General features: G+C 31.0%; 3 protein-coding genes across 4 annotated transcripts; 2 read left to right on the top strand and 1 right to left on the bottom strand.

Annotated features, from left to right (window-relative positions):
* Window positions 1-204: 204 nt before the first annotated feature.
* Window positions 205-3,298, top strand: LOC123271718 (stress protein DDR48-like). Its single transcript, XM_044738110.1, has 3 exons — window positions 205-253; window positions 486-575; window positions 2,575-3,298. The coding sequence occupies exons 1-3, from the start codon at window positions 205-207 to the stop codon at window positions 3,249-3,251; spliced, it is 816 nt and encodes a 271-aa protein (XP_044594045.1). The 3' UTR covers window positions 3,252-3,298.
* A 4,140-nt stretch (window positions 3,299-7,438) lies between these two features.
* Window positions 7,439-11,559, bottom strand: LOC123272082 (secreted protein C-like). 2 transcript variants are annotated; one of them, XM_044738724.1, is made up of 4 exons: window positions 11,412-11,559; window positions 9,920-10,123; window positions 7,932-7,951; window positions 7,439-7,868 (listed from the first exon to the last, which is right to left on the bottom strand). In XM_044738724.1, the coding sequence occupies exons 1-4, from the start codon at window positions 11,461-11,463 to the stop codon at window positions 7,494-7,496; spliced, it is 651 nt and encodes a 216-aa protein (XP_044594659.1). In that variant the 5' UTR covers window positions 11,464-11,559; the 3' UTR covers window positions 7,439-7,493. The 2 variants fall into 2 exon arrangements, with proteins under 2 accessions (XP_044594659.1, XP_044594658.1); XM_044738723.1 differs by having other exon boundaries at window positions 7,439-7,951.
* Window positions 11,560-13,394: 1,835 nt separating this feature from the next.
* LOC123271717 (spore coat protein SP60-like) lies at window positions 13,395-20,369 on the top strand. The gene is made up of 3 exons (XM_044738109.1): window positions 13,395-13,535; window positions 19,908-20,022; window positions 20,227-20,369. The coding sequence occupies exons 1-3, from the start codon at window positions 13,395-13,397 to the stop codon at window positions 20,367-20,369; spliced, it is 399 nt and encodes a 132-aa protein (XP_044594044.1).
* Window positions 20,370-22,137: the final 1,768 nt, after the last annotated feature.

Below are 22,137 nucleotides of genomic sequence, written 5' to 3'. Positions count from 1 at the left end.
GACGCACATATCTTAATAACACACTTATTTTTTCAAGAGTTATCTTTTCTCTCATCAGTGTTATTATCTTCCTCTAAAAACGATATATATGAATCACCGAATGAGTGGCTCCTCAGTTCTCGTCAGAACAAGCGCTTGAACGCAGCCTGTGATATAATTTATAACTAGAAATTATATTTAATATAGTTGTTTTAGTTATCAAACATGATTTTCAAATTATCTATTGGATTAATCTTATTATTAATAATTTCGAGTAAGTAATTGATTTTTAAAAAATTCCTGAATCTTGTTTTTCTTTTACGCCGAAAAAAAAAGTTCTCAAATTTTATCGGAAAACCGAATGGCAATTTATAGTTATATTATTGAATTTCTTCACTCCAGTCCTCTGAGTGATAGGAGTGAAATAAGAGAAAAATTGACTTCGGATTTTTAACAGTGAAGTAAGACAGTTTCACTTATTCTGCATTTTTTTTTTTTTTTTTCAGACGTTAATTGTTGTGGAAGAGGTCGACGTGGCGGAAGACGTGGATCTAGTCGTGGATCTTGGAGTTTATTCAGTCGTTCATCTTCTTCAGGTTAGCTATATGGGTGATTCTCTTAAAGGATGTTATTTGCTGTCCCAGGCATTTTTTTATTAGAAAAATTGTTATTTTGTTACTAAAAAAAATTTATTACAAAATTAAAAAAACATTTCTATTTGGAGCATTGAAAACTAAAATGAAATAAATTTTGGTTTTTTTGCTATAAATTCGTAAACCACCGAAATAACAGTCTCCTGGGCTGTCCCATTCCCAAAATTAAAACTTTAAGATTAAATTTTAAGTTATTCGTCCATAATATATAATTTGGTCCATAATGTTTATAAACTTGATTAGTTAACTAACAATCTTCTTCAATAAAAAGTACCGAAAATTAATTTATTTCATTAAATTCATTAAACCAAAGTTTGTTCCACAAACATTTTAGGAACAGTCCCCTGCCAGAAGTTCAAAGCCAAAAAAAAAATCCAGCATGTTATTTTACCTTTTGTAAGGTTTATAAGGACCTAACTAGCCTTGAATTAATAACCATAGGGCTGTTAGCGCTTTATCGCCATTTTATTTAGTGTCAAAGCACCGTTTGTGCTGGAAATATGTATCTGGGCCACTTCAAAACTCAGTCCCCTGGCAACTGTTTTTTAACTTCCCGCTAAGAAAATCGAAGATTTTCGAAAAATCGGGAAGTTATTGATTTCACCCCGTTTTTTGAAAATCGAGTTTTCATCAGATCTCGACGTTTTGAGGTCCTAGGAAGCTTTCCTGACTATTCCCGCGAGGGTGTCACTATGTCTGTGTGTGTGTGTGTGTGTGTGTGAGTAAGTATGTAAACCACTTATAACTTTTGAACGGTTGAACCGATTTCATCGCGATTGGTTCCATTCGAAAGGGCTTCACCAAAATTAGATTTTCTGTTAATTTGAACCGATTCGGACCGATATATTTTGAGAAATTTGGAGGAATCTCAAAAAAAATAGGAAAAAAAATTTTTTCAGAAGTGGTTTTTTTGGGATAACTTTAAAACGGCTTCACCGATCGATTTCAAAAACTAATCAGCTCTCAACCTTGAAAAACCACGTCGATCGCCGCTAATCCGGTCAAAATCGGTTGATTCGTTCGAGAGATATCGTGAACGAAAGAAAACCGAAAAAAGTGTTTTTTCGGAGTTACTCCGAAATTTCTAGTTCGACCAATTAAAACTTAGAAAATCTTTATGAGGCTTAAAAAACTGCGTAGAATACCGCCAACCACGTAAAAATCGGTTCATTCATTCAAAAGTTATTGCGGTTTGAAAATTCAAAAAATAGTGTGCTATGAAACTTCTATCAGACTTTTGAGCTCAAAGAGCTCAAAAGCATAGAAAAAGTATCTATTTGAGCTCGGAGAGCTCAAAAGAACACACAGATTGTATTTTTGAACTCGAAGAGTTCAATAAAGCGGCCAGGTATTAACGGAATTGGCGGGGATGGCCTTTAGGGTCAACCGTTTTCCTAATTTTTATTTATAATTTATTTATAAAATTGGATCCATAAGTCTTAATATTATTCTAATTAATGTAAACATTCATTGAGAACTTGAAAAGTTGAATGCGTGAAATAGTTTGCTTGATTTTTCTCAATTTGATAAAAAAAAAAAAACAGTCCTCTGGCAAACAGTCCCCTGTCATGTTATATGGCAAAAGATACACAAATATGGAAAAAGCAAAAATTAAATCGGCTGTTTATTTATTATGATTAAGCTGATAGTTTTGTAGCCCTTGTTAATTTTTTTTCTTTTAAAATCAAAAATAATTTGGTCGGACAATTTTGTACAGATTTAAGATGTCCTTACAGAGAATCACCCATATGCTTTTTACAATGCAGATTTGATAAGAATAGAAATTTTTTATCATAGTATAGACTGAACTACGACGTACATACTTATATATCATTTTTCATATATGTTCCTTGATGATCTTAAACCATATAATAAATCAATTTATAATACAATATTTTTTTACCAAAAATTATTTTATTAAATATAACATTTTGCTATTTAGGATCTAGAAATTCCGGAACTTTGTCAGGACATTATGGATCAGGATCATCTGGATCTTATGGGTCTAGATCCTCTGGGTCATCTGCGTCGTCTGGATCTTATGGGTCTAAATCCTATGGGTCATCTCTGTCGTCTGGATATTACGGATCTTCAGGATCCTCTGGGTCGTATGGATCCTCTGGATCATATGGATCATCTAAACACCATGAGTCTTTACCATCATCTGGATCTTCTGGATCAAAAGGACATTCTGAATCAAATGAAGCTCTCAATTTCCTCAAAGACAATTCGTACAACCCATTTCGTACCTTTCCCATTTACAATTCACACTATCACCATTGGAATTATAACAGACCATCTTACGGCTTAAGTGGTGCTGGAAAATCAGTTTCATCGACTACTCCAACATCTACATCCACTAATAGTCCAGCAAATTTGCCAGTATTGTCACAAAATGCGTATCAACAACTTATAAACCAAATCTTCAGTATGAATGAATTTAATAATCCCAAAAAATCTGAATCAAATACTACCCCAAAAACAGAGATGTCAACAAAATCAAGCTTACCTGCTTCGACAACTGAAAATTTCTTCTTTACTATAAAAAATATTTTGAGAATGACTAATCGCGGGAGAGATGTAGATCTGGAAAAATTCCTTGATTCAAAGTATTTTTAAAAATTAAAATTAAAAAAGTTTGAAAAATCCAAAAGTGCACGCCTCATAGTCTCATTTTTTACAATAAAATTGATTAAAATAATATATAAAAAGCAAAATAATAAAAAATAGAAAGCTCTGCTATGGTTTAGTGGCACCATAATTCTAAGGTGAGGAAAAAAATACTATAATAAAATGTATATATAGATATACAAAAAAATTAGGAAAACGGTTAACCTTAAAGTGTACTTTTATTGTAACTCTTTTTGTATACTTTTGCCATTTGGCTATACTGCCTTGGCATTGAAATTAAATAATAAATAAATAAAGGCCATTTCTGCAACTGTCCGCTAATTCCATACTTAAGCGCTCAAAATTGTATTTATTACGTTTTTGAGCTCTTCGAGCTCAAAAAAATCATTTTCGTATCATTTTGAGCTCTCCGAGCTTAAAAGTCTTATCAAAGTTCGATGAAACACGATTTTTACAATTTTCAAACTGCTATAACTTTCAAATAGATCAACCGTTTGGAACAAAAAAAAATTGATCTGATGAAAAATTTCGGAGTTATTCCAAAAAAAAACTTTTTTCGATTTTTTTCGACGATATCTCACGAACGCATCAACCGATTCTGACGCGCTTGGTGGCGATTAATGCGGGTTTTCAAGGTTAAGAGCTGATTAGTTTTTGAGGTCAATCGGTTCAGCCAATTCGGAGATATTTTGAAAGAATGAAAAAAAAAAAAAAAAAAGTTTGGAAAATCCAAAAGTGCACGACTCATAATGCTCATTTAATTATGAAATATAAAAAAAAAAAAAAAAAAACTTAATTCATTCAAAATTAATTGCCGAAAAAACAGCTGTAGTAGGAAGGTACTGCACAAGCGCCCCTGGTGGAATAAAATGTACATAATATCTATAGATATAGATATATCACCATCCATGTTAATTTTACATGGATATATATAGATATACAGTCTTGTAGTTTTCGTTTTTTATTAATTGTAATTAAACGACACTAAATTCATTAACCATTCGCATTCAGTGACCTACAATCGTCGATTAGAATTTAAAAAAAAAAAATTTAACTCAAATAATTGATTTTTTCACAAGTTACAGTGTTTCCGGGGTTTCATACATGACGGACAAGAAAATTTTTTGACCTGTTTTGATGTTTTTTTCCGTTTCTATTGCAGTAAATCAATTTTTAGAAAGTATGGAATTAATCTCCATTGAATTATCTCGACAGTAGTATGCAAAATATCTTGATTCCGTGAACTAACAAGGCTATAATACTAAAAATAGTTGCTAAAATGAGGCGAAAAAAATTTTTCGATCGTAAAGCACTCTCTGATGCTTCGCATCATGAGTCGTGCAAAAACAACTTTTTTGCAATTTCTCGAAATCTACCGGTCCGAATTGGTTCCAACTCACAGGAAATCTAAGTTTGGCGAAACTCTTTCGAATGACACCAACTGCGATCAAATCCGTCAAACCGTTCAGAAGTTATAAGAGGTTTACACACACACACACACACACACACACACACACACATACATACATACATACATACATACATACATACAGACATACGGACATCATCGCGAAAACAATCAGGGAAGCTTCCTAGAACCTCAAAACGTCAAGATCTGATGAGAACTCGATTTTCGAAAAACGGGGTAAAACCAATAACTTCCCGATTTTTGAAAATTTTCAATTTTCTTAGCGTGAAGTTAAAAATGATTACTTTTACTATAAACTCAATGCTACTTGAAAAAGTTAAAAATTATTATTACATTACAATTTTTTTATTTAAAATAATTTTATTGAAACTTTCCAGACAGCTCTTCAAAATCACAAAATTCTGCAACTTCAAAATCACCTGAACACTATGATTCTGGATCATATGCATCGAAACACTATGAACCATATATACCTACCATAATTCATAGGGATAATATATAAAAATAATTGGAAGCTACCTGATATCACTTCCATTGCCGGAGACGATTCAAAATCTTTATTTTGGTCCAAATCCAAACCATCTTCTGGTTTAAGTGGAGCAACTGATATTCCGTCAGTCGAAGACAGCTATCAGAAAAAATCAAGCTCACCTGAATCAACAAAAGATATAGATCCTCTTCAGGGTTTCATAGACACCATTAATGCGATAAATTTCGGTGGTAGAGACAAAGATCTAAATGACATTGTTAAATTAGTATCAGAAGCAAAGGACAATGAGTATTCAAATAAAAGTGCAGAGGGTGTTTTATAATTTGTATAAAAAAATGTGAACAAAAGTATGTGTTAACTAACGCATCATACACGTGGCCAAAGATTTTATTTTTTAATAAGACAAGTTATATAACTAAGAATATGTAGTGTATTTTTTTTGATACTTTAAAATATATGATAAGAATTATACAATTTATTGAAATAAAGTTGGTGTTTTTTAAATGTAGAATAAAATATGTAATTTTATTATAGACTGTGAAGTGACGTCGCAAGTTTGAGGCTATGGGCGCATTATTATCAAGAATTATCTATCGAGTTATTTATCCGGACGAGCGTAGCGAGTCCGGATAGAGTATGAGGTCTTGATGAGAATATATCGTAGCTTCAAACATGTGCCTTCACTTCAAGTTTGTCAGGATCCCTACCTTTGAGCATAAAGTATCGAACATAATTTTTTGTCATATCAATTGTGAAAGTTGGATTTGAGAGAACAGTCAAGAATGTTTAATTACTATTTATTTTATTTAGAGGCACAAGAATTATGTCACACGACGTGCAGAAATGTAGACAGATAGAGAGAGAGAAAAGTTATTTTTCGATACTAGTACGAGGTAAATTAACTAAACTATAGATTGCCAGAAATAGTATACTTTGCGCCCTCTGTGTGTTGCTCGAAAATCCAACTTTCGCGGTTGATATGCCAAAAAATTTTTTCTTGCATTTCTGCACATTTCGGACGAAACTAAGTACATCGATTCCCGAAATAGTACATTTCTCACCTAGGGCAAGAAAATAAAAAATGTCTCAGATCACATGTAATTGTTGACCGAGGCGAAGCCGATTTCTTATTTCCTGCCCGTGGTGAGAATACTATTTTTCCCCTCGACGGAGGCGGAAAGCAGTGGCATTTTCGCTTAGCGCAGCGGGAGAAAAATTGACGCTTTCCGCCCGGAAGGAGGAAAAAAAATTTTTTATGCGCCCTTGTGGCTTTTCACCGGAACCTATTGCACAGTATACGCCCTTATGGTATCTGGAACGCGATATACATGGATGAAAATAAATCTTTAGATAAATGCTACAGTAAATGCTCTTAAGGTAAGCACGCATAAAATTTTATAAAATCTATGAGTATTCATACATGGAGAGAAAAATATGGAAATCATTCCTATAATTTTAATGAAATGTTTTCCTATACCATTTTAGGAGCGATTACTTAAATTATGGGAATTGTACTCATAATTTTTGGGAAATGTTACTATAATTATGGGAATGGTTCCTATAATTATAGGAACGGTACCTATAATTACAGCAGTAATATCGGCATGATTCCTATAATGTATAGGAATGGTTTCCATAATATATAGGAATAGTTTCTATAATATTATAGAAACCATTGTTATAATATTATAGGAACCATTCCTATAATATTATAGAAACCATTCTTATATAATCATAGGAACCATTCCTATAATATTATAGGAACCATTCCCATAATATATTAAAGCTATTCCATTATTATATAGGAATGTTTCCAATAAACTATGGGTATGGTTCTCATAATGAGCATAGGATTGATACCTATAATGATCATTTTATTATCGGAACCATTCCCATAATTTTTGGAAAAGTTCCTATAAATTTCTCTCTGTGTAGGTGTATTAGTCAAAATTTTTATGAAAATTTATGATTATTTTTTAGTACCATGGTATTATTCAATATTATTGTCCATTGTATTTGTGAAAAATTAATGAAATTATTGTAATTAGATTAGTAATTATAGAATCACGATAATTGTGGTGCTTATGGTAATTAAAAAAAAAGTTGCTTAATCTTTAAGTATTATAAAATGATCTATAGAATTAAATTTTGAACATCATTTAAAATATTGTAAATTACATTACTGGGGTATTTAATAAAACAAAAAAAAAATTAAATAATTTTACATTAATCACGTATAACTAAAATTATATCGTTCTTTTTTTTATTCTTGAAATAATTTTTGTGCTACTTAAAACTTGAAAATATACATTTAAAATTTTTCTTTTAAATAACTATCATTAATCTCTTCTAACTCTTTAAATTTCGAGTCTAATCCCATTTTGTGCATAGAATCTTTGAGTGAATTTAGAGTTTTAGCCATATCATCATGCATGGGCTTGAAAAACCCTGTATAATCTTCCGTAGCAGGAAGTACTGTTGTAACAAAGCTTACTTTCTTAGGTTTCTTATCCTTAGAAAATTGCTGGAAGTACTCATCTATTTCAGCAGTCATCTGATCACTAAGTCTTTGGGCTTCTTTAAAGCTATCTGATTCAAAGTACGAAGGTTCAGTTGGCTCATGATTAGAACCATGGGCATGATTATCATCATCGTGGTGAGTACGATGACTATTAGGACGTCCGGATCTTGTGTTGCCTAGAGATCCAAAGTCACTGTGAGAGTCAGAGTTTGAGCTCCTGGAATCGGAAAATGATGATCCTGACGAATCTAAAGTAAGTAACAAAAGAAATCATACACTGATAAAAAAATTAGGAAAACGGTTGACCCTAAAGGCCATCTCTGCAACTTCCCGCCAATCCTATACCTAAACGCTTGAAATTGCACTTATGACGTTTTTGAGCTCTTCGAGCTCATAAATACAATTTGTGTGTTATTTTGAGCTCTCCGAGCTCAAAAAAATAGCTTTTGTATGTTTTTGAGCTCTTCGAGCTCAAAAGTTTGGTAGCAGTTTGATAAAACACTATTTTTTAAATTTTCAAATCGCAATAACTTTTGAATGAATGAACCGATTTTCACGCGGTTGGTGGCATTCAACGCAGTTTTTTAAGCTTCATGAAGAATTTTCCACTTCAAATTGATAAAACCAAAAATTTCAGAGTAATTCCGAAAAAATACTTTTTTCGGTTTTTTTTTCGTCAACAATAACTCACGAACGAATCAACCGATTTTGACCGGACTGGCGGCGATCAACGTGGTTTTTTGATGTTAAGCGCTGATTAGTTTTTGGAATTGATTGGTAAATCTGTTTAAAAGTTATTCCATAAAAACCTCATTTCAAAAATTTTTTTTTGTAGTTTTTTTGAGATTTTCCAAAATCTACCGGTCTGAATCGTTCCAAAGAATATTCAAAATCTAAGTTCAGTCAAGCCCTTTCGAATGGCATCAACCGCGATTAAATCGGTCAAGCCGTTCAAAAGTTATGAGAGGTTTACATACATCCACACACACACACACACACACACACACACACACACACACACACACACACACACACACACACACACACACACACACACACACACACACACACACACACACACACACACACACACTTAGAGACAACATCGCGGGAATAGCCAGGGAAGTTTCCTAGGACCTCGAAACGTCGAGATTCGATGAAAACTCGATTTTCGTAAAACGGGGTGAAAACAATGACTTCCCAATTTTTGAAAATCTTCGATTTTCTTGGCAGGAAGTTAAAAATATTTTAATTCAAGAAAAATATTCTTGCTTCAAGAAATGATTTTAAAGAGAACTAGTTGTCTTAATTCAAGAAATTCTTGTCTTGATTTCATGTTTCTTGGAGTAAGAGATCTACACGGAGAGAAAAATATGGAGGTCATTCCTATAATTTTAATGAAATGTTTTCCTATACCACTTTAGAGCGATAACTTAAATTATGGAAATTGTACCCATAATTTTTGGGGAATCTTACTATAATTATTGAAGCTATTCCATTATTGTATAGGAATTTTTTCAATAAACTATGGGTATGGTTCCCATAATGAGCATAGGATTGATACCTATAATGATCATTTTATTATAGGAACCATTCCCATAATTTTTGGAAAGGTTCCTATAAATTTCTCTCCGTGTAATTACTCCAATCGATAACATTTTTACTTGGTTCAAGACTATATTATCTTCGATTGATACAAGTGAATTTTTTATTCAAAAACGATTCTCTTCAATAAAGAATAATTTTATTTCATTTCAAGAATTATTGATTGTTGATTCAAGAACAAATTTTTTTATTTATAATATTACAAGTTTAGATCAGAAAAAAACTTTGAATTAAAAAAATTTGTATTTCTCTATATGCCGAAAAATATTTATTAATACAGAGAATAGAAAAAATACAAAAATTTATATGCTTAAAACAAGTAAAATAATATTTTAATTCAAGAGCCGCGCCATACTTGGGACGTCGGTAATATCTTTAACCAATGTTACCGTCTATCTTAATTTAAGAGAAAGAAATTCTTGGGCGACGTTGTATATATCTTATTTCAAAACAACGAAGTTTCTTGATTCGAGAATCAATTTATGAAGTTAAGACAATTGAATTACTTAAAACAAGAATGACATTTTGTAAAAAAATTTTTTCTTAAATCGTCATTTTTTTTTCATCCATGTATAAGTGTTGTGAAAATTATGGGAATTGTTTCAGTGTACCTGACAAGTGCGACGATCCTGAGTCAGATGATCCTGAATGCGACGATCCTGATGATGATGATGATCCTGAATCCGATGATCCTGATGATCCTGATGATGAACCAGAGTGAGATCCGCCGTAAGAATGACCTCCACCAGAGTGACCATGACCGTGACCATGACCGTGACCGTGCCCTCCATGTCCTTTTCCACTACAATCGTTGACTAAAAAAATTACAATAATTAGAGGGCGCAATATTATTACAGATTTTTAGCTAAATCTCTAATAGAAATTGCTAAAAATATACTTATTTTTAATAGTTAAGGAAGTTCGAGCCTAACTTACACAGAAAAAAAAATTAACTTGATTCAAGAGAAAAATTCTTGATTTAAGTAAAGTTTTCTTAAATCAAGAAAAATTTTCTTAAATCAAGAATTTTTATACTCAAACCAAGAATATTAAGCTCTTCAAAAATATATACTTGATTCAAGAACATTTTTTTTTCTGTGTATGAGTCAAAATAATGTTTAAATTTTTTTCACTATCACACTGATAGAAGGATTTCTTAGTATTTAAAAAGATTTCTTTGTATTTAAGAAATCATTTCTTAAACATCATTTCTTAGTATTTAAAAAATATTTCTTAAATACAAAGAAATATTTCTTAAATATTAAGAAATATAACTACTAAGAAATATTTCTTAAATACAAAGAAATATTTCTTAAATACCAAGAAATATTTTTTAAATGCTAAGAAATGATGTTTAAGAAATGATTTCTTAAATACAAAGAAATCTTCTTAAATGCTAAGAAATCCTTCTATCAGTGCAGTATTCCCAATATTCGTCAAAATTCTTTATCTTAATTTGAAATAATTTGGACAATTTAATAAATGATGATTTTTACTTATCCAATAAAATAAAGTAATAAAATGACTTTCGTATTTGTTACTTGTCAGATTAAAAAAACAGATTTGGCAACAGCGTGTTTGATTATACCCGTTATAGAGGCGTGCATGAGTGTTTGAGTTAAATATTTCTCTCTCTGTAACTATATTTCTATCCTTTTCTTTTTTCTTAGCTTTTGACGCGACATTGTCAAATCTTTATTCGAATAAATAGCTGACGATAAATGAGTCAAAAACATAAAACTAAACTTTAAATATTTCAAAAATTATATCGGTAATGTATTATTATTAAATTTTTTTATATTTTACAATAATCCAAGTTTCTTGAGTATAATTTTTTATTCGGTAAAGTTGGAAGGTTAATATTGAAAAAAATAATTAAAGTCTCGACTAAAGTTTGTTCGCCATAAGAGCCCGTGTATAAGAAGATATAAAATGTAATTTTTAAAATTTAATGACGTATTTATTTATACGTATACTTAATTTCAAAGCTCAAAGTTGGGAATTATTTTTCACATTAGATTCGCTCGAACCTCCTTAATAATTAAGTCATTTCAATTTAAGATTTATGTGTGAAGTTAATTTGAAAACAAATAATATACTTACTTGATAGAATAAGTAATAACACTAAAAATGCAAAGGATAATTTACAATCCATGCTCTCAGATTGATTTTGTAAATAAAAATAGAATAATAATTTCAAGATAGCTTTAGATTAAAGAACTTGAAAACAACTCAAATCTGAGCTATCATTACATACATATTTATACAGATATGACGATGAACGGCAAATAGACATAATGTTATTATCCACAATTCATATAAATAATCGGAAGGTCAATATTTAAGTCAACGATAACATCAAGATCTCAGTAGTAAGATTCATTTTAGATTATCATTGAAATAAAGCGTTATTTATGTCTTTAAAATGTAGACTTGCAGTTTGAAATTTTAGTCGTCGAAAAAAGTGATAAATTTATTATTATTATTATTTTTTATTCATTTAAAAAACTTAACAGCCTATATGGCCAATTATAAAGTTACAATAAGATACAGAGATGTAAGTTGAAAACTATTTGACACATGTTGCATCTGAAAACGAAAGAAAAAGATAAAAACTTTAAAAAAAAATTAGGAAAACGGTTGACCCTAAAGGCCATATTTGCGACTTCCCGCTAATTCCAGATTCAAGCGCTCAAAATTGCACTAATTATATTTTTGAGCTCGAAGATAAAATTACAGAAAAATTATATAATAATTTTCCAAGCCTGACAATAACCACAAGTTACCATAGAAAATAAATAAGCGATAAAAATAATTACTCTTTAAAATTGATAATGCGATAATTAACCGTAACACTGATGTATGTCCAGTGTTTCAAGCTAAGAAAGCAACGTTCTATTGCTAAAGTATTTAATTAGATGGTTTTTTAACAATAAAATATATTAAAATAAAATGAGGTCTTTGCTCTTAAAAATTCTGCTGCTTGTCGTAATAGACGTAAGTAAATTTTTCTAAACAGAAAATCAATTATCATGCTATACAGTCTCGTTCAAAGATGATTACAGATTTAGTAGCGTCTGCTATGCCCAAATCAATAACTTTTAGAGTCTAAAAACTTTTCTTTTTATGCAGGGATGGCCTTGAGGGTCAACCATTTTCCTAATTTTTAACTTCCCACTAAGAAAATTGAAAATTTTCAAAAATCGGGAAGTTACTGGTTTTACCCCGTTTTTCGAAAATCGAGTTTTCATCAGATCTCGACGTTTTGAGGTCCTAGGAAGCTTTCCTGACTATTCCCGCGAGGGTGTCACTATGTCTGTATGTATGTGTGTGTGCGTGTGTGTGTAAGTATGTAAACCACTTATAACTTTTGAACGGTTGAACCGATTTCATCGCGATTGGTGCCATTCGAAAGGGCTTCACCAAAATTAGATTTCCTGTTAATTTGAACCGATTCGGACCGATAGATTTTGAGAAATTTGGAGAAATCTAAAAAAAAGTAGGAAAAAAAATTTTTTCTGAAGTGGTTTTTTTGGAGTAACTTTTAAACGGCTCAACCGATCGATTCCAAAAACTAATCAGCTTTTAACCTTGAAAAACCACGTCGATCGCCGCCAATCCGGTCAAAATCGGTTGATTTGTTCGAGAGATATCGTGAACGAAAGAAAACCGAAAAAAGTGTTTTTTCAGAGTTACTCCGAAATTTCTAGTTTGACCAATTAAAACTTAGAAATTATTTATAAGGCTTAAAAAACTACGTAGAATGCCGCCAACCGCGTAAAAATCGGTTCATTCATTCAAAAGTTATTGCGGTATGAACATTCAAAAAATAGTGTTCTATGAAACTTCTATCAGACTTTTGAGCTCAAAGAGCTCAAAAGCATAGAAAAGGTATCTTTTTGAGGTCAGAGAGCTTAAAACAACACACAGATTGTACTTTTGAGCTCGAAGAGCTCAAAAAAGCGCCCAGGTATTAACGGAATTAGCGGGAAGTTGCAGGGATGGCCTTTAGGGTCAACCGTTTTCCTAATTTTTTTTTTGTACAACGAATTCAAATGTTTGATTATTTTATTTTATTAGAGTATTATGTCGACGGAAATAGGAATGCCCGCTGGTTTGGGCATTCAAGAAAAATTTGGGCATGCTGATTGGGATATTCAAGAAAAAGTAGGGCATGTATGCGACGATGAAGTAGAGTTAGATGAAGATGGAATAGAGAAATTCCGTGTAAAAATGATATGATATCATTATGACGCTCATAATGAATATCATATTTTGACACTAATATGAGATTCATATAAAAGTCATATCAATACATTTGAAACCTGTAATACGTAAAATATTTATGGAAACGAATATTTAACTTCCCGCTACGAAAATCGAAGATTTTCAAAAATCGGGAAGTTATTATTTTCACCCCGTTTTGCAAAAACCGAGTTTTCATCAGATCTCGACGTTTGAAGGTCACAGGAAGCTTCCCTGACTATCCCCGCGAGGTTGTCATGGTGTCTGTGTGTGTGTGTGTGTGTGTGTGTGTGTGTGTGTGTGTGTGTGTGTGTGTGTGTGTGTGTGAAAGTATGTGAACCGCTTATAACTTTTGAACGGCTTGACCGATTTCATCGCGGTTGGTGCCATTCGAAAGGGCTTGACCGAACTTAGATTTTAAAAACTATTTGAACCGATTCAGTTCAATAGATTTTGAGAAATCTTCAAAAAACTGAAAAAAAAAATTTTTTTAAATGTGGCTTTTTTGGAATTACTTTTAAACGGCTTGATGGTTCAATTCCAAAAACTAATCAGCTCTTAACCTCAAAAAACCACGTCGATCGCCACCAGTCCGGTCAAAATCGGTTGATTCGTTCGAGAGATATCATGAACGAAAGAAAACCGAAAAAAGTGTTTTTTCGGAATAACTCCGAAATTTCTAGCGCGATCAATTCAAAATTTGAGATTCTTTGTGAGGCTTAAAAAACTGCGTCGAATGCTACCAACCGCGTGAAAATCGGTTTATTCATTCAAAAGTTATTGCGGTTTAAAAATTCAAAAAATAGTGTCATCAAATCCCTTTCAGACTTTTGAGCTCGAAGAGCTCAAAAGCATAAGAAAACAATCTCTTTGAGCTTGGAGAGCTCAAAATAACCCATAAATTGTATTTTTGAGCTCGAAGAGCTCAAAAACGTCATTGGTGCAATTTTAAGCGCCTAAGTATGGAATTAGCGGGAAGTTGCAGGGATGGCCTTCAGGGTCAACCATTTTTCTAATTTTTTTTTTAACTAGATTATAAAATTTTTATTTTTCTTGTTGAAGAAAGAAAATTTCTAGTAATTTGATTATGTTTCATTATAAAATTTGATCTACACGGATCGGTCACATGGGGATTCGTGACCAATCCATAGTGACAAACGCATAATTTCATATTGAATTCATAATAGTATCTGCGTAAACTCATGATGGAATCAGGCTGAAATTTTTCAAATTCATTATGATATTGAGCGTGTTCAGCCGAACTAAGTCCTGAGTAAACTTAGTTAGCCTAAGTATAGTCAAAGCATTCCCTGCTATACGTATATCTATCTACTATACTATACATATCTTACTGTTTACTCAGGACTTAGTTCGGCTGAACACGCTCATTGTAATGATATTATTGTCTTTTATTCATAATTCTAGAAAAAAATTTTTAATTACTGTTGGAAATTCGTTAAAATAATATCTCTATGATGATATTAACATAAATTCATTATGAAATCATAATGATATTGAATCTAAAAATCTTGATCAATTATAAAACTTTTTTGTATAATGTATTTATGATAATTTGAATTAAGAAAAAATGACTCCCATCAAAAATAGAATTTCAAGAAAAAATTTTTACTTTAGCCAACACAACTTGGGTCTTCCTTCAGACACCCGAAAATTTTCTTGGGCCAAGAATTTTGCTCTCCAGTCAAGAAATTTTTCTTTCTGTTTATGCTTTTGAGCTCTTCGAGCTATTTTTTATTCAATATTAACAATTTATTTGTTCAAAGATATTAAAAATCGTTCTCAAAGTACCTAAAGAAAAAATATTTATTCAATATATTACCGACCCGTGCATGAATAAGTATTTATTCAATAAATTAATTCGAGAAATCGTAAGCGTAGGATATAAATAAGGAGTAAGTAAAGACCAAAGATTTGCTTTTCCGATCTAACTTAAACCACAGACACGATCATAAGGGAGGAGATGACTTTCAACGCACGAATGATCAAAGTGGGTCGTAAAAAGAAACGAAAGTTCTCAACCCTAGTGTACACGTTAATCGCTAAAGCATACTCTTTTTATGAATTCCTACGATTCAATTTAAACTCATCCATGCGGATAACTTTAACAGCTTAATCTGATAATCAATCAATTTGTATATTTATTCAGATTTAAAAATAACAAGTTTGAAGTAAGCTTACTAATTTTGTGTCTTAAAAAAAATTATTTTATTTTTCTACTTTTTTTTTTTTTAGCCAGACGATCAATAATTGATTAATTTTAAATTAGTAAATTAGAGTTGCGGTAACAAAAGAATGAAATTACCTTAACAGCAATATCCATTGTGTTATTGGGCTGTTGGACAGAGGACAGGGTCAAATAGATCTTGTGGCAATTGGTCGAGTAAGGGAGAAAACGATAGTACGTAAACGATAGTGTATACCAAAGGCCAGTTAAACTGTTCGGAAACTCCAGAGCTATCCAATTAACCGGGAGAGCCTTAGGATCCGTTTTCGGATACTGATGGTCCGTGGGGTTAAGGGCCAAGTCTATATTCTGGACTACATATTTAACACTACATAAATTCGAACCGAAGATCTAATCTACTTATTTACAAATATCCCTAATAACTGATAAGGATATTAACCATTTCAATTTAATCTTATTGGGTAGTGATAAGGTCCTTAATAACTACTGATTTATTTCATCCCAAATCAATTAGATTTAATTTTCATGTAAAATAATTGCTTTTAAACTTTTTTTATCAATAAATTTTTTAATATAACATGAGTGCTTGTGTCGTTAAAAAAATATCATCAGTGGACGAAATATAATGTTTTTTCTTAAATTGTTCATATTTTTAAACATATAAGCTCATCCTGACGTTATAATCATCGAGACCTTTCATTTGAATACCCACACGAATTTTTTATATATTTTATATATATGATATTTGTAAAATATAAGAAATATATGAAAAATTCATATGGGTATTCAAATGAAAGGGCTTCATGAGCAGAACATCAGAATGAGCTTATATCGTTAAAAATATCATCAGTGGACAAAATACAATGTAATTTCTTAATTATTGCTATTTTTGAAGATATAAGCTCATCCTGATGTTATATTTATCCGAACAAAAACAGTTTCACTGTAAAAAAATCACGCCAAGTCCACGTTCATAAGACTATTAAGAAAAAAAAATTTGTTTTTTTCTTTACAAAAATATATAAAATAAAAAAATTAAAAAATCCAAGTAACCGATATGATTGTTTATGATTTTCGGAAATTAAAAAAAATTTTGTTATAAATCTAAAAATTAAGAAAAAAATTTTGGAACGTATTTAGTGTGCGCGGTTGCAAAATTTAAAAAAATTGAAATACACAATGACGCACACCAAGTACGTTCCAAAATTTTTTTCTTAATTTTTAAATTTATAACAAAATTTTTTTTAATTTCCGAAAATCATAAACAATCATATCGGTTACTTGCATTTTTAATTTTTATTTTATATATTTTTGTAAAGAAAAAACAAATTTTTTTCTTAATAGTCTTATGAACGTGGACTTGGCGCGATTTTTACAGTGAAACTGTTTTTGTTCGGATTTTAGTATTTTTTGTAATTATAATAAAAATTTACAATTGGTACCAACTTAATTAAATCTCGCGTTGGTTGCATTTTTTATAGCAAACTATCCCCTTGAAACTACAGTTTATGTAAAAATAATTCCAGCGCACCCTGGTGGGTGTAGATGCAAGCTGTGAAATATCTATTTTTAACTGTAGTTTCCCATCTAATGAAGGATTACTATGCATTCTCGAATTATTTAGTCTGTGGCAGATCACTTTGCCCATCGAAAAAAAAGTCAGAATCGAAATTTTTGCGTTGCTATAGTTTGTGCTGATTAAATTTAATAATTTCAAGTAGATTAATTGTTATAAGTGAATATAATTAATTAATAACAGTCAAATAAAGTATGAATTACTGTTATAATATACAATTTAGGAAAAAAAAGTACCGTAGAATTAAATAAAATTTTGCAACCTCAAAATACCGTCCTGCTTACAGTAAACACAGTCAGTAGTCTGGCGCTCCGTTTACAGCAGATTTGAACGGAACTTGGCGCCAGATTCTACCGAATCTGTGGGTGGGACCTTTCATTTGAGTACGCACATGATTTTTTCATATATTTTATATATATGATGTTTGTGAAATATATAAAAAATTCGTGTGGGTATTCAAATGAAAAGGCTTCATGAGAAAAACATCAGAATGAGCTTATATCGGTAAAAATATCATCACTGGATAAAATACAATGTAATTTCTTAATTATTGACATTTTTAAAGATATAAGCTCATTCTGATGTTATACTTATCGAGGTCTTTCATTTGAATACCTACACGAATTTTTCATATATTTTATATATATGATATTTGTAAAACATAAGAAATATATGAAAAATTCATGCGGGTATTCAAATGAAAGGGCTTCATGAGTAGAACATCAAGATGAGCTTATATCGTTAAAAATATCACCAGTAGACAAAATATAATGTTTTTTCTTAAATTATTGACGTTTTTTAAGATATAAGCTCATCTTGATGTTACATTTATCGAGGCCTTTCATTTAAATACCCACACGAATTTTTCATATATTTTATATATTTAACATATATCTGAAATATAAAATATATGAAAAAATCATACGGGTATTCAAATAAAAGGTCTCGATGAGCGTAACATCAGGATGAGCTTACATCTTTAAAAATGTCAATAATTAATAAATTACAATGTATATGATATATCACATATTTGTAATATATGTAAAAAATTCATGCGGGTATTCAAATGAAAAGTCTCGATGAGCGTAACACCAAAATGAGCTTATATTTCACATATATCAGAAATATAATCTATATCGATGCATAGTATGCCACATACTGTTTAGTTGTTGACTGAAAATAACAAAAGTTTGCGTAAAAAGAGTCATTAACATAATTTTTTGTGTTAAATTTGACGGAAATTTTTTTACTGGGTGATAGAAATCGTGGAACGTATTGAAATTGCTGATCTAAATATAATATTTATAATAATAATTAAAAACTTTTTGTTTTTTTTTTCAATATAAGACGAATTTTATTTTTTTAATCTTCAATTATTTCAAAACTCAACTATCAAGAGGTTATCAATGAGAAGTATCGAAACTTTTAATCCGACTGTATGACTAAACGCTTAGTACATAGTTAGATTTTTTAATTGTCTCAATATGTTTATTTATTATTTATATTTATAGATATATATCAGTCGATTAATTTTTATCGTAAAAATATCAATAAATAAAACACGCAAGAAATGAATTGACGATACCTCCATATCTTTGACCATAAAAACAATTAATTTTTTATAAGCTACTCCGAAAAGGTAGATGACATAAAAAGTATCCTTTTCTCGAGGAAATCCCTTGACAGGTTATTCCTGGCAGTGATGGTACAACTCAAATGGTATAGGTTCGTATCTACTTATTTTTATTTCTTAGTGGTAACTTTAATGAACGGAAATAATAGTTCGATCGCAATTAGTGGGAAACGACTATACGGTTGGTAATAAAAAGAAACTGCTACAAGGTTGTAAGTAAGTTTACCCAGGACATTAAACTAGTACGAAAAATTCTAACTGCCACTGACCGAAGACCAAACGTCGTTGCCTACCGTTAATTGAACGCAACGCTCGTAACAATTTACCCTAGTGTATTGGTAGGGAGGATAGAACGGGATGAAGAAGGGGGAGGGGAATGGGATGTTTCCTCGGAAGAACTTACCCTCTATTTCGTTGCTATTTCTTCACTCTGGGTATTACGGAATCGATACACTTACTTTTGATACGGGGTATATTGATGTGCGTTGTAGAAATTTTTCTCTTTTTTACATGTGGATAACGATTGTTATTCGATGTCATTTGATTGTGAATACAACCGAGGTTCTCAATATGCAAAAAATGTAGTAAGAGAACATATGAATTCTTATAATGTTGCTCACTGGATTCTTCTGAATTTTATTGTGGATTCTTATTGGAAGATATATCGGATAAATTTTTCAAATCGTGTGTAAGGTATGCTATATTTAATATTATAATAATAATGATTGTAAGAATGATAAATTATGGTAATAATAAATGACAATCGTCGTAAAGAGTAACAAAAATTAGAATGCAAATGATGATGATGATCAACATGAAAATTATTGACATTAACACGACGGTAACGATGATTAGTAAGATGATAATAATGATGATGAGCATGATGATAACGATTATCATGACGATAATGACAAAGATTGTAATGACATTAATAAGCAGGACTATAACAATGATAATGATTATAAGTATGATAGTGGTTATAATGCACATGATAATTCTCATGATGATCATCATTATGGTTATCATGATGAGCATTATGATGATGGCATGTATGGTGATAAGAATGATGATAACAATTAGCATGATGATGATGATAATGACGATAATGATGATGATAATGAACATGATAATGATAATGATTTTAAGCATGATGATGAGGATGATGATGATAATAAGCATGATAATGATAATAATTTTAAGCATAATGATTATTATCATGGTAATGATAATGATGATGGTGAATATGATTCCGGGCTAGCTGATGATGAGTATGATGATAACGATCAGCATAATGATGATGATGATAATCATAATAAGCATGATAGTGATAATGATTATGATTATCGTGATGAGCATTATGATGATGGCATGTATGGTGATAAGAATTATGATGATGATTAGCATGATGATGATGATAATAGGCATGATAATGATTATAAACATTATGATGATTATCATGATAATGATGATGATAATGATGATGGTGAGTATGATAATGATGAACATGATTCTGATAATGAGCATCATAATGATGATATGTATATTCATAATAATGAGCATGATGATAACGATCAGCATGAAGCTGATGATAATAATCACAACAAGCATGATAATGATAATGATGATGATGATGATGATGATAATGGTGATGATGATGATGATAATAATGATGATGATGATGATGATAATGGTGATAATGATGATGATGATGACGATAATGGTGATGATGATGATGATGATGATGATGATGCGCATGATAATGTCGATCATAAACATGATAATGATGATCGTCATGATGAGCATGATTATAGTAATAATTACCCTTCATTTCAATTAATAATGAAGATGAGCATGATGAATTATGATCACCATGAGTATTAATTTATTATCATCATTGAAAATCATGCTAATTTTTATGATAATTATGACAATGGTGGTAGTGTAAACAGTATTTATTGAATTTATTTTTTATCTTTGACATAACCCTTAGTATTTAAAAAAAAATTACTAGACTGGAAAATTCCAAAGAAAATTGCCAATAATAAAGTGATCCATTATAAAAAATTTTGCAGATGTGTTAAGAATATAACTTTTTCGAAAGCATCACGTGTATCTTGCCGGCATTTTTTATTTTTATTGAGATGTTTCCTTATGAAGCGTAGTTATAAAATAAAGAACATTTCAATGTATATAAATCATTGTGGCACGCAATGATCGAGAAACATTTTTAAAAATATATCAAAAGGTGTTGGCATCCAGGCGTACTTGAGTTCAGCGATTGGATGCTTTCGTTCGGGTTAGAATATTCTCGGTAGGGGTAAGGACCGAGAGTTGGGGGCTGTAGCTCCTTCGAAACAGGGAAAGAAGAGTTATATCGTCGTGGGAGGCAGCGCAGTCTTGAAAAGATGGGTAGTGTGATGGTAAGTATGAGGTAGAGAGAGGATGAGGAGCAAGGATATGACGTCTATATCCCCAAGACAATGATATGTGACCTAAGCAATATCAATAATTTTCGCATTTTTCTATCCTATATTTTCTCTCAGCATAATATATAGGATTTGAAAGACGGGAAAAGTTTTTCTAGCTAAACAATAATTCTGTGATGGGTTAATAATGATTTGTAATTTTTTTTATAAAGATTACATAAGCGTCGTATGGATCTTTAGATATTTCATTATGTCTAACCGATGAAATACATCGATTTGATTAATTGTAACGGAGTCAATAAAGTTTAACTTGTTGGTTAAAATATTGCCGTCTAGACCTTAGAATTCTTGGGACACTAAGAGGGCTACTGAATTTCTCTTGTCCGCAAAATTAACTGCATCAATGGCAATAAAAAAAAAAAAAAAAAACTTTTGTAAATCCTTAAGCGTTTGTGTGTAACGTGAAATATGCTATCATAAATGGTAAAAACAAAAGAGAAAAATAGAAAAAAAAAAAATTAAAGATATAAAAATTTACAAGTGAGTTCTGGGTAATAAAGCTTTCTGCCTGTGGTTGGTAGGCCTCAACCGCGGAATGTGAAATAAGAAGATGCAGATGATATAAACGAAAACAAAGATCATTAGCCTCAGGCCCTTTTCATTCATTCGACGGATTTGCGGGTACATCTGAAAATTTTTAGTATGTTTTATTTAATTTAACTTTATTATATGTGTCTATTTTA

This window comes from Cotesia glomerata, linkage group LG9, assembly GCF_020080835.1.
Source record: "Cotesia glomerata isolate CgM1 linkage group LG9, MPM_Cglom_v2.3, whole genome shotgun sequence".
In the NCBI taxonomy this organism is placed as follows: Eukaryota; Metazoa; Arthropoda; class Insecta; order Hymenoptera; family Braconidae; genus Cotesia; species Cotesia glomerata.
The sequence above is the reverse complement of the archived record's forward strand: the minus strand, read 5'-3'. Positions and strand labels throughout refer to the sequence as shown.

Coding starts and splice junctions, on each gene's coding strand:
- LOC123271718 (XM_044738110.1), top strand. CDS start 205: ATGATTTTCAAATTATCTATTGGATTAATCTTATTATTAATAATTTCG. Junction 254..485: donor CTTATTATTAATAATTTCGA/GTAAGTAATTGA, acceptor TTTTTTTTTCAG/ACGTTAATTGTTGTGGAAGA. Junction 576..2,574: donor CAGTCGTTCATCTTCTTCAG/GTTAGCTATATG, acceptor TTTGCTATTTAG/GATCTAGAAATTCCGGAACT.
- LOC123271717 (XM_044738109.1), top strand. CDS start 13,395: ATGTCGACGGAAATAGGAATGCCCGCTGGTTTGGGCATTCAAGAAAAA. Junction 13,536..19,907: donor ATGGAATAGAGAAATTCCGT/GTAAAAATGATA, acceptor ATTAATAAGCAG/GACTATAACAATGATAATGA. Junction 20,023..20,226: donor TTATGATGATGGCATGTATG/GTGATAAGAATG, acceptor ATTCCGGGCTAG/CTGATGATGAGTATGATGAT.
- LOC123272082 (XM_044738723.1), bottom strand. CDS start 11,463: ATGGATTGTAAATTATCCTTTGCATTTTTAGTGTTATTACTTATTCTA. Junction 10,124..11,411: donor GTTATTACTTATTCTATCAA/GTAAGTATATTA, acceptor TAATTTTTTTAG/TCAACGATTGTAGTGGAAAA. Junction 7,952..9,919: donor AGGATCGTCGCACTTGTCAG/GTACACTGAAAC, acceptor TACTTACTTTAG/ATTCGTCAGGATCATCATTT.